This window comes from Bactrocera dorsalis, unplaced genomic scaffold, assembly GCF_023373825.1.
Source record: "Bactrocera dorsalis isolate Fly_Bdor unplaced genomic scaffold, ASM2337382v1 BdCtg007, whole genome shotgun sequence".
Taxonomy (NCBI): Eukaryota; Metazoa; Arthropoda; class Insecta; order Diptera; family Tephritidae; genus Bactrocera; species Bactrocera dorsalis.
In genome coordinates, this window is record NW_026038058.1 from 333141 (window position 1) to 344905 (window position 11765).

Consider the following 11765-nt stretch of genomic DNA (forward strand, 5'->3'; position numbering starts at 1 on the left):
ATCAATCAGCTAATGTTTATACTTCTGTTTTTATTTGACAAATTTACATTTATTTCAGAAATTCTAATGTTTGACTCATTCTATAAATTAGAAAAATAATAGGGCTTTTTATGCAGAAAAAAACAAAATTATAGGGAAAGTTTCGCACGTAAATATTAAATTGTATTTAGAAAAAATTTATTTTTAGATCGTTTTATTGAACAATTTTAAAAAATAATCAACATTCAATTAGTCATCATATACACATTTTTTTTATTCACACCAAAAAGCGAAATTGCAAATTAGACTTAGACAAAGACAAAGACAAGAACAACGTTTTGTAATAATTTTTTATTTGAAAGTAAATAACCTGCTATACAATTTTATTAACATTCACTTTTAATATTATCAATACTGTATATGTATGTAAATATATTCAACATTTATTAAATCCAGTTCTTTCAAAAACATGCACTGAATAAATTTTAAATTAATATCTTATATCGTTAGGCACGTCTGGAAAGTGACTACATTTTATATTAACTTGAAAAGTCCGAGACCAAAATGCAATCTGGAAAAAATTTAATGATAATTTGCTGACGGTAAAGAGACAAGGTTATTTACAAACCTCTTCACTGCTGATATTATCACAGAAGCTTAAATCGAGGAGTTGTAGTTTTCTACATTTCACTAAAATTCTGAAAATTCAAACAAATTATATAAAATAATCACATAAATTTGTAAACTTACTCATAATAACGGTCTTTTGTTATCCCTGAAACCCCCATCAGATCCAATTGTTCTAAATTGCTACAAAAGTTTGCTATATTCTCCACATCTCGATCCGTAATTCCACGGACAGTAGCCAAAAAGAGTTTTTTTAGTTTAGTACAATTTAATAGTAATTTTTTCAAACTGTCGCCAAGAGATACTTCTCGTAAACTGCATCGATTTAAAATACACAGTTACATCATAATCAGAGTAGAAACTTAAAATTAATTACATTAGCCAATGTATACACATATGTTGATACTTACCACCAACCAAAATCAACTTCCTCTAACTCAGTGCATTTCGATAAGGCCTCCAAACCAGCAGCCGATAGAAAACGTGATTTCCACAAATCCAAAGAGATCAAACCTTGATTGTATTGTCCTATATGATGAGCTACAGTATCCATGTTAACAGCTATACCGCAATATGCTAGTAAATTCATAAATAATCATAATTATGTATCAAATTTAATGAGAAATATTTGATGGTACCAACCTAAATTTAGATGTTTCAATTTTCGATTGTTTTCCAACATGGTTAACATCAGTTCTGGTTCAATTACAGTTTGAAAGAGGTCTAATCTTTCAAGATTCTTCAGATTCGCCAAGCATGAAAAATTAAGCAACGGTGGATCTGTAGAGCAATTTCGCAGTGAAAGCTCTAATGAGAAGAAATATTTGAAATATATTTTCAAAATAACCAACGAAATAATCCTTGACGCTCAATAAAGTACCTTTTAAGTTATCGCACACAATTCCCAATGTTTCAATACAGCTTGCGTTTAAAATTTTACAAGAATCTAATCGTAAGCACATGAGATTGTCTCCCCGCTGTTGTATAAATCTAAATTACGAATGCCACATATGTATGTTTTATTAAAACATATACTCATATTCTTATCTGCAGTACGTACTTTTTAAACTCTGTAGGAGAAATTGTATTGAATAACCCGCACCATGACAAATCCAATTTCTTTAACACTGTTGCTCTCTTTGCCAAAGTACATAACATATCGCTTGATGCAAGATACCAATAAGGTTTTAAATTTATTTCACTATACAGCAAAGGATGTGTAGATACATCATAAAATGACTTGGAAACTTGTCCTACTAGAAATAACGATTTCAAATCCAAATAGCTGAATATTTTCAAAATAATTTCAAACTGAAAAAAAAACGTGTTATATATTATTCGAGTTTAAAAATAAAAATAATTCATTATATAATTGTCTATGGTATTTTACCGGCATATCCTTGAAACCAATATTTTTACAACTATATTCAGCAGTTACATTGCTTTTCATGACTTCCGTATTTCGGTTTAAAACGTTAATGAATTCATTTAAATCGTTTGTAAAAAACTCCCTCAAATGATTATGATAGTTTCCTTTGACATTTGGACGAAAATGAATTTGCTGTAACTTTCGTATTATGGAACCTATAAATAGCAATTATAGTATGTTAGCAATGGGATTGGTTCTTGTATGCTTTTAATATAATGTATGTATTATTGCAATCAAAATCTAGAAGATATTTACATTTTTGATGACTTTTGTAACAATCCAAAATTCGTTGAATGCTCTCAATATTCACCTTCCTACCCCTAAGTAAAACTGCATCAATTTCCGTAAAATAGTGTAGTAGTGAATGATTAAATTCAAGGCGAATAGTTCTAAAATGAAAAATATTCAGATCACCCACAATAATTACTAAAATTATTACCTCGTAGGTAAGTTCCCTTTTTTTAACTGTGGGGAAAAGCGGCGGGCTTTGTTGATGGCCTGAAGAGGTGGCATGCATAATTTCTCAGTTTCCCATAAACAAATCCAGCTTTTTGTTATGGTATATGCCCAGATTCGAATCAAAGCTCCAGGATTGAAAGTTTCAAATATAGCAATCTCTTCCGGAATGACGTATTCCTCAAAATAAATAACTTGAAAATAATATTTCAATTATTACTTAACGTATACCTTTTGTAATAATTTTTACCTATGTAATCTTGAGCAGGTATTTTTGAAATATTTTGTGGCTGAATCTCGTGAACAGAACTTGGAGCTTTCTCCCACCATTCTCCATATGTTCGCTGCAAATTAAAATGTTAAGATAATAACTTTCCTATTAGTTTTACGAACCATAGCATATGTTTCCGGGAAGTCACCGTATTCTGGATACTTTCGTGGTTTTCCCGTAATATTAGTAGCAGTATAGGAAATACTATAATCACTGCCATACTGAGAGCTAAAGTCAGCTACATCCACAGCATATTGATCCAAACGGTAATCTGCACAATGAAATCCATCTGAAGTATTCATTAGAACGGACGCATCATAGGAATGGTCATTATCTTCAGCACCTAGTTTAATGAAGTCGACAATCGAACCAGCTCCTCTTTTGTCAAAGTCGTCATCTGATACCGACGACATTTAATATACTTTTACATGTGTAATCTAAACAGTTTCTTAACTTGTTCCGCCTCGGCACACTTTTATTAACAATTAAATAGTTTACGTTAGAACAACAAATGCATTATAAAACTTCTCCCTTTGGTACAGGATTTAATTTTATATTTGTCAACAGAAATCAATAATTAACTTTGGGAATTGTTGTAGCACGATATGTTTTGTTAGAGATTATGACTTTTTCATAACAGCTGACCAAATATTGGTTGTGATCCATGCTAAAAATCAATAATTATTCTACACAATGGCATTTTTTTTTCAGGCTAAAAAGTATTAAACCCTTTCTTATAACCAATTACACATTTTTTATTATATTATCATAAAATTAGTTTAATGAAATAAGGAAAATTATTTAGCCAAATTTATTATATAATGTTTTTTCTTAATGTAGTCAAAAACAGACAACTGTAGAAAACTATATAATGATGCATCTACACAGGGAATAACTATTGCCTGTTGATAGCAGGTTCATATCTTATTGCAGTAAAATTATTACTATTATTGGACATCTGTTATATGGATAAAATCGTTGTGGATTACATCACATTATGCTAACTTGTAATGCACACAGCAGACCAAAAATCCTCAGAAACACTTTGAATATGTTGTCGATTTTTATATTTTTTGTAGAAATTAAAAAGAAATGTCAAACTACCACCTTTAAAGTTACAATTTATTTCTGACAATATTATCTGGTTAATTATTCTAATTATTGTTAGCCATATCGAATAAGATTTTTGACATAGTATCTATTGTAAAGGATAAGATTATAGAGATAGTTCCTATTGCTAGTGGAGCCATTCCATTCCGAATAGAAATGATCGATTGAAAGATATTTATCACAATAGAAAACTATCGCCTACTAATTTCTTGTACATCGAATAACTACAGTTTTTCAAACAATGGAAGGAATTAAATGTCGGGCATGTTTATTAGAAAAAGATCTGGCAGATCTTTGTGATTGGTATTTAACAATGGAAATAGGTGATGCTTTGACATATCTGGAATGTTTTGAAATGTGTACTCAATTGGATATAAAAAGTACAAATGCTAATTCACCTTATGTTAAGGATATGCATTACTTGTGCCAGGACTGTATTCAAGAGTTGATTATTTCTTACCAATTTATAAGAAAGGCACTAAAATCTGCTCATGAATTATGTTTTCTATCAAAAAATAAAGATAATTTATCGAATATGAGAAGAAATGCATTTGAATATGTATATATACAGGAGGCCCTTCTAAGCGACGAATACATAAGTATATCTCAAAAAAATCAAGTACGTTAATTATTATTATAATTTTTTTAATTCGAAATATATATTTGTAATTGTATATGTATAATGTAAGCAAAACAAAATCGGCAACTTTCCCGGGGAAAATCATTTACTAAAAGTTGATGTGGGATGTTTTCTTAAACCATTCTTGATATTACTTTTATGACATATTTGGTACCCATTTAAAGGCTTCCGATCTACCCAATGAAACTTGTACACAAACATATAAGAAACAGGATGCTAAAATACATCTAGCAAAAGGCAAAAAAGTATCCCGAAAGGAAAAGAAAGGCAAACTTGAAGCAGAAAACAAGCAATTTCCATGCGATCATTGTAAAAAATTATTTCCGGCAAATAAATTACAACAACACAAGTCCCGGTATCATAGGCCAAAGATCTTTCTTTGTGATATTTGCCGTAAGTAGTAGTAAATATATAACGCTGAATTATATGATTTTCTTGGCAGCAAGTTCTTTTAGCATTGCAAATAACTTACGCCGACATCAACGCACACATGACTCGAATCGTCAACGAAACTTTTCTTGTAGTGACTGTGGTCGTACATTTTTTACAGAGGATGTTTATAGGACTCACCTAAAAATACATCAGACATCACGTCGAGCGAAATTCGCGTGCAATCAATGTGACAAAACATTCATGCATAAGGGCAGTCTTACCTTACATATTCAAAAACACATAGGCCCAAAAAATGAGTGTAATATTTGTCAAAAACGTTATGTTCGAAAAATCGACTTAGATGTTCATATGCGTAATCATTCCGGCGATGTGCCATATAAATGCTGCAAATGCGATAAGGCATTTATGACAACCAGCGCATTGAGAAAACACGAAATACTTCATTCTGGTGTACGTTATAAGTGTGATATCTGCAATAAGGAGTATTCTCATCCCTCAAAACTAACTCGTCACATCTTGTATCATACAGGCCTTCCTTTAAAATGTGCAATATGTAACAAAGGATTCGCTGAGCCAAATAAGTAACAAACCTGATCTCACGATTTTGCTCGAATATTGATGCATCATTTTATGTATTTTATAGGATTCGAAGGCATATCCGCACTGTGCACAAATTAGAAGACATTTCTCGCGTAAATGAACTTACCATTAAAGTTTCGAAAAATGATGAGCATCCAAAATAAAAGGAACTCTTTTTTGAATTAAATTTCTGGTTGTATTTATATTCGATATTTATATTACAAAAAAATGGGTGAGAGTAATCACTTATAGTGATTATATGGATTCAAAACTTTACTTTTCGTCCCCTATGCTTCTTCGTTATAAACTATTCTACTTCATTCTTATACACTTATGTATGTATACCTCTATTTTTTCTTAAGTTAGTGACTGAAAACACAGTTTATATTAAATTAAAGAAAAATATTAAATATTGGGATGGAATTCTGGTAGCATATATTTACATATGCGACAAGAACCGGCCACGCATTGCTGAGGCTAAGGTATACATTAAATATTATAATAAACTATTTAATACAGTTACATCATTTGTTTGAAATTAAGCAGCAAAACTTACTTTTACTTTACAACTTCCTTTGGTAGATATTAAGAACTTAGAACGCCATAATATGGTAAGTAATTTCGTTAATCCTAAAAGACATTAGCAATAAAGAGTGCTGCACATTTGTACACATATATATGGGGCATACATATAAAATATATTTATTATCTCAAATTTTATAATTTTTGAAAATCTCGAAATGAGCTGCTTTGTGTAATTGGCTTAGATCTGTACAAATAAATGATTATTTTGATCTACTTTTATAACAAATATTACATTTATTATAGCTCCTTTGTAAAGAATTTGGTAAATTGCTGAAGAAATGATTTCTCACAATGAGAACCAGGGATACAGTTAAAATACCGAAGCTTAAAATTCCGACACATCAAAATACCAACAAAATTTAAATAAGCAGCTAAATCAAAATACCGAAAACCAGAGGCCACAGGGCCTCGAACGAATAACGCCACCTTTTCTTGATTTGTCGGTATTTTGACTGCCGGAACCGAACTATTACATATCGGTTTTCTGTTCTTTCCATTGCGTTTTTAAGTGAATTTTATATGAATACGGTGTCGAGATTGTTTCATTTATCGTACGTAGGTAAATCTTTCTCGATTTTCTTTGAGGATAAATTCATGATTTTTTGGGAAACTTTTGACTTCGGTATTTTCAACCCCGTGTAATTATATAAAAAGGAAACCAAAACTTTCTCTCAATTTTCGTTGATCTCATATGTAAATAGTTTTTGTCCCAATAATGAAGAATGAAAAACGTCTGTTGTTCACTTTACTGTTTGGATAACTTTAAATTAAGTTGGATTCTCCTCCTCCGGATTCCTTAAAACTTCCACAATTCGGCCTCTATGTTCTTTAGTTATATTTATTCTCACTACAAGATTTTCTAAGTCATCGTGTTTCTCAACTTTGTGCACTCCTTTAATATGGCGTTTAATTCTAAAGGAAATATCTATGTTAGTCTAGTTTCAAGTTGTAAAGGAAAGAACAAACTCAAAGGTCTTACTTATATGCGTCAGGGAATTGTTTCCCACACGCACCACATTTATAAGGTAAGCCAGTGTGCCGCATGCGATGTGAGTAGTATTTGTCGTACTTTGAGAATTTTTCGCCACAGGTCAAGCAAGTGTAACTAAAGTATAATTCATGATACTGCAAGTGTCGGTTTAGAATACGTTTATGAATAAATGATTTTCCACATATATGACACACAAATGGAGATTCTCCAGAATGGGTTCGCAAGTGAGTATCCAGATCTATTTGTCGGACGTATCGTTTTTGACATATATTACATTCGATTGAGGCCCCCTTGTGATGGAGTTCGTGGATTGTTAGACCGTTTTTATGTAGGAAGGATTTTTCGCATTGTGTGCATTTATAAATTGGTTTTCTATTGTTTTCATGCGTTTGTATGTGTTTTTTGTAGGAATATGGTGATAAAAATGTTTGATTACACTTGTCGCATGGATACCGTTCCCGATTTTCTTGATGAATAAGTTCGTGGTTTTTTAAACCATTGGATTCGCGAAACGTTTTTGCTAAATATATTTAATTAAATATTTAAATTTTAGAGTAAAAATGTGTCTGAAAACTACTTACGGCAGGCTTGACAAAGGAAAACTTTAGGTTTGTGGAGTGGTTTATGTTTTATCAATGCCTTCTTTGTCATAGTTTTTTTACATTCTTCGCAATTAACCAATTCATCCATTTTTTTCAATTTTTTTTTAGTTTTTGCGAGAGCTTTTATTTTTCTAATTTTACTTTTAAATGTATTATTAGGGAAGCTGTCGAATTCATTTTGGTTTAATAATTCCGTTTCATCTTCATCATAGCACTGACGTCCAAATGCATTTTCTGCCTTCAAATCCTCGTCTCTTTGTTCATTTTCATGGCATACATTATTGATCTGTATATCGTCAATCCAACACTTGGAACAGAAAAAATTTTGCATTTTTTTTCATATATGTGTATATATATAAATTAAAATACCTTGCTTTCAGTAGTATTTTCTGCAGATTTCTCACCGTCAATTTGTTTTGCTTTTACTGACACCCATTCAAATCTGTTTGGCACATCTTCAATTGGCATAAGCCGAGTCTTCATGCAATGTAATTCATTATCTGCTTGCTTCGCCTTTTCAATAAAATTATAAGCTTCTATAAGCTTTTTTGCACAACAGTAGCACAAAAATTGGGATTGTCTTTCATTGTTTTCGCTCATTGATATTTGAGTACATTTGCAGAAGCACTCTTTGTAAGATAAAACATATTCCAACGAGTCAACAGGCTGATACCAATCTAATAGACGAGCTCGTCCTTCGGGCAATAGACACGCACGGCACATGTTTAACGAATCCATTTCAATTGCGCATGCAATAAGTTCAGTTTGAAATATTTAAAAACCTATATATTTTTCTTAAAATATTAGTGAAATTAACTGTATGCATCAAAATCAAAATATCATGTTGTTTACCAAAAATTCAGTGTTGTAAACGATATGTTGCAAATGTTCTATAATTCTTCTACATTATTGGTTTTTGCCTTCATTCTTAATAATTTTGTGCTCTATACATCACAAGTAGAAGCAAAAAATTTTAGTTTAATAAAACTTTCTAAGCACAAAATTGTTGGAGCCGATCTAGTAAAATTTTTACACACTTTTATAATACTAACATACCCGAAAAACTATGTGCCGAAATTTTTTATTTTGCCATCGCTAGCAGTGATGCCAACTCATTGGTTTTACCACTAAAACTAGTGGTTTTACTTTCCCTCTAGTGGGCAAAAAACTTTTTTAGTGGCTGGTGTTTTTTTTTAGTGGTAAATACCCTCTGACGGTACATACAAAAAATTAATAATATATATTATATTGTTACAAAAGTAGTATTAAGTTATATTTGTATTGCTGTATGTATCCCTTATTATGAACAATAGCTGTAGGTATATGGAATAGCATGTGTCTTGTTGTAGACATCTGGCGCCGCGGCTGTCTGCTTGTCGAAACAATAGAGATCTGGCGCCGCACTGTCTGCTTGTCTACTTAAACAATTGCTAAGTCTGGCGCCGCGGCTGTCTGTTTGCGTCTGGCGCCATATAGCATTAATTTCTGGTAATTTCCAGACGCAATATTCTAGAAGGACACGTCGGCATCAGCGAGAAGTGCGTGGCTATATAAGCCGTGGCAGCGCTAACGTAATCAATCAGTGCTAAGAGTAAACTGTTATAGTGTAGACGAGTTGTAAAATAAAGAGTTGTTGAATTGAATTAAACAGTAAACGGTTTTATTTGTCAATCCAGAGATACGAACCTAGTAAAGTGAAACTAGCAAGGAGTAAATTCTCAACAATATATATTCTTCACAATTGTTTCCCCCATTAAATATTTTAGTTCTATTTCAAGCTTTTAAAGAGCTACGAATAAGACAAATAAAGATAGCTTGTTATATTTCAAGGAGGGAGCCTTTTTAACAACTACATTCCAGTATACTCAATTGTTTGATATACTCATGCGTTCTCTTTTATCTTGTTCGCTCTTTCTTTCTTCGTAACAGAATAATTTTTTTAATCTTTTAAAGTGAAAATTTACTTGTAATGTACTCCATCACTAATATACTCATATAACAATGTTTAGTAAACGACAGTATTCTCAAAAATTTAGAGATTTCTGGCTCAAAGACCCTATTTTAAAAGATTGGTTACGAGTTGTAGAAGATAATGACGGCAGTAAAGTAGTTAAGTGTAGGTTATGAGGTGTAAGGTTGCGGAATCATTATGCGGATTTAAAAAGTCATATAACGACCAAAAAACATTAAGAAAATGCTAAGGTAAATCAAAATAAGATTATTTTTTATTATTCACTTTTTCTTAAAAAAATTTAAAATCTAGTGGTCTTTTAGTGGTTTTGGAGTCGACACTAGTGGTCCTCGGAAAAATATTCTAGCAACACTGATCGCTAGTTAGTTTACTTGCAAGAATGATATCATTCTTGGTTTACTTGGGTATATGTATATTTCAACAGCTGTTAAACCTGGACAGAATATTGTTTACCATATACACATGTATTTTAATAATTATAATTATAATGCATTATATGCATGTTTTTAATAGTATAATAATTTTAAATTAAAATGGAATTCATTCCTAACATGTGCCGAGTTTGTTTAAGGGTGGAAGGTTCAGTACCACTCATTAATTGGAATCAATCTGTCCATGTCGAGGATTTGAACGAAAGTTTATCGTATTCTGAATGTTTTCAGCAGTGCACTCAATTGAATTTAAATTATGAAAATAGTGGAAATGAACATTCAATGAGTATATACGAACATTTTTGCAGTAGCTGTGCTGATAAACTCAAAGACGCGTACTTATTTATTACAAAAGCTCGAGAAGCAGACAAAACTTTGCGTATGAATTACTGGAAATCAGATTCCGATAATAATAAGTTTTTTGAATGGGTTGGGGTTGGTAAAGAATATACAAAAGTTGATCTCAAGGTATTTACAGTCTTCGAATTAAATCAAAATATTTTACTTATACATATATACATATAGAAAAGGGAGGAGGAGGACCAAATCAGCTTGGGAAGCAATACCTTTTTTGATGAAAACACAAATTCGCAAGGCTGTGTTCAAAATGTACATGAGGAAAACTTTCACGAATCTGAAGTATTAAATTCATCAAAGTCAATTTTATCCAGCATATCTAAACATATCCATTCCAAGGAAAATCGTAGGAAAAAAAACATGACAAAATCAGGAATCGAGCAAATGAATGATGTGGTTTGTGGAATCAGCAAAAAGTCAATGATTCAAACACAGCTTTTACGCCATTCCTGCAGCAGACGTGTAGAATCCTTTCTCTGCAAATCATGTCGTTAGTAACATTGTTGTATTATCATATTATTTCATAAAACACAAATGCATGTACATATGTAAATATTATTTAGCTCGCACCTTTAGACATCGCAGTACCTTAACACAACATGAACTTATACATGAAAACAACAGGGAGCGAAAGTTTGATTGTGCAGTGTGCGGCAGAAAATTTTATACACAAATGGCACGGAGAAATCATTTAAAAACACATGATCCCAGTCGGAAACCAAGATTCCACTGTAGTGATTGTGGTCAGTCTTTTTTGTTCAAGGGCAATCTTTTAGTGCATCAACAAAAACATGCTGGTCAAACTATTCAGTGTACATATTGCCAGAAACGCTATGTACGTGCAGTAGATCTGGAAGTCCACCTACGAAGTCACACAGGCGATACACCGTTCAAGTGTGATAAGTGCGAAAAGGCTTTTACGAAAAGGTCCACATTACAAAAGCATTTACAATTACACGAGGGCATCCAATGGAAATGTGAAGATTGTGGAAAACAATACTTATATGAATGGACGCTTCAAAGGCATCGTTTAGAACACACTGGTTTGCCGTTAAAATGTTCTATTTGTGGAAAGGAATTTCCTGAAATGTACAAGTGAGTTTATTTGTGCGTTTTAAAATATTGTAATTGATGTCTTTTTCTCTAGAATTCGGCGCCATATCAAGTGTGTTCACAAAATAAACTTGTCTGAATTGGAAAATTTCGTCGTGAGATTAAAGGATAAAAAGAAACATGAGAATTTGTCACTTAATTCTTTGGACGTAAAAAGAGAGGCTAAAGTTATTTAGTAATTAATTTTTTAATATTTGCAATTATATGTTGAAAAAAGCATAACATAGTTT

General features: G+C 31.8%; 3 protein-coding genes across 6 annotated transcripts; 1 reads left to right on the forward strand and 2 right to left on the reverse strand.

Moving 5' to 3' along the window:
* Nucleotides 1–311: 311 nt before the first annotated feature.
* Nucleotides 312–3629, reverse strand: LOC105228257 (F-box/LRR-repeat protein 4). Of its 3 annotated transcripts, XM_011208005.4 has the most exons (13): nt 3106–3602; nt 2885–3051; nt 2742–2835; nt 2475–2685; nt 2291–2424; nt 1997–2190; nt 1667–1917; nt 1487–1596; nt 1249–1413; nt 1017–1182; nt 730–921; nt 608–677; nt 312–550 (listed from the first exon to the last, which is right to left on the reverse strand). In XM_011208005.4, exons 1-13 carry the CDS (start codon nt 3173–3175, stop codon nt 470–472), a joined length of 1905 nt encoding a protein of 634 aa, XP_011206307.2. In that variant the 5' UTR covers nt 3176–3602; the 3' UTR covers nt 312–469. The 3 variants fall into 3 exon arrangements, 2 of the variants coding, with proteins under 2 accessions (XP_011206307.2, XP_011206306.2); XR_003845921.2 differs by having other exon boundaries at nt 730–967; nt 2885–3604; XM_011208004.4 differs by having other exon boundaries at nt 2885–3629.
* A 349-nt stretch (nt 3630–3978) lies between these two features.
* LOC105228256 (zinc finger protein 91) lies at nt 3979–11757 on the forward strand. Its single transcript, XM_011208002.4, has 8 exons — nt 3979–4491; nt 4677–4905; nt 4955–5486; nt 5549–5618; nt 10165–10533; nt 10591–10912; nt 10986–11517; nt 11570–11757. The coding sequence occupies exons 1-8, from the start codon at nt 4114–4116 to the stop codon at nt 11709–11711; spliced, it is 2574 nt and encodes an 857-aa protein (XP_011206304.2). The 5' UTR covers nt 3979–4113; the 3' UTR covers nt 11712–11757.
* LOC105228255 (zinc finger protein 729) lies at nt 6162–8781 on the reverse strand. Of its 2 annotated transcripts, none has more exons than XM_011208001.4 (5): nt 8515–8781; nt 8032–8444; nt 7642–7969; nt 7049–7580; nt 6162–6981 (listed from the first exon to the last, which is right to left on the reverse strand). In XM_011208001.4, exons 2-5 carry the CDS (start codon nt 8398–8400, stop codon nt 6837–6839), a joined length of 1374 nt encoding a protein of 457 aa, XP_011206303.1. In that variant the 5' UTR covers nt 8401–8444; nt 8515–8781; the 3' UTR covers nt 6162–6836. The 2 variants fall into 2 exon arrangements, with proteins under 2 accessions (XP_011206303.1, XP_011206302.1); XM_011208000.4 differs by having other exon boundaries at nt 8032–8456.
* Nucleotides 11758–11765: the final 8 nt, after the last annotated feature.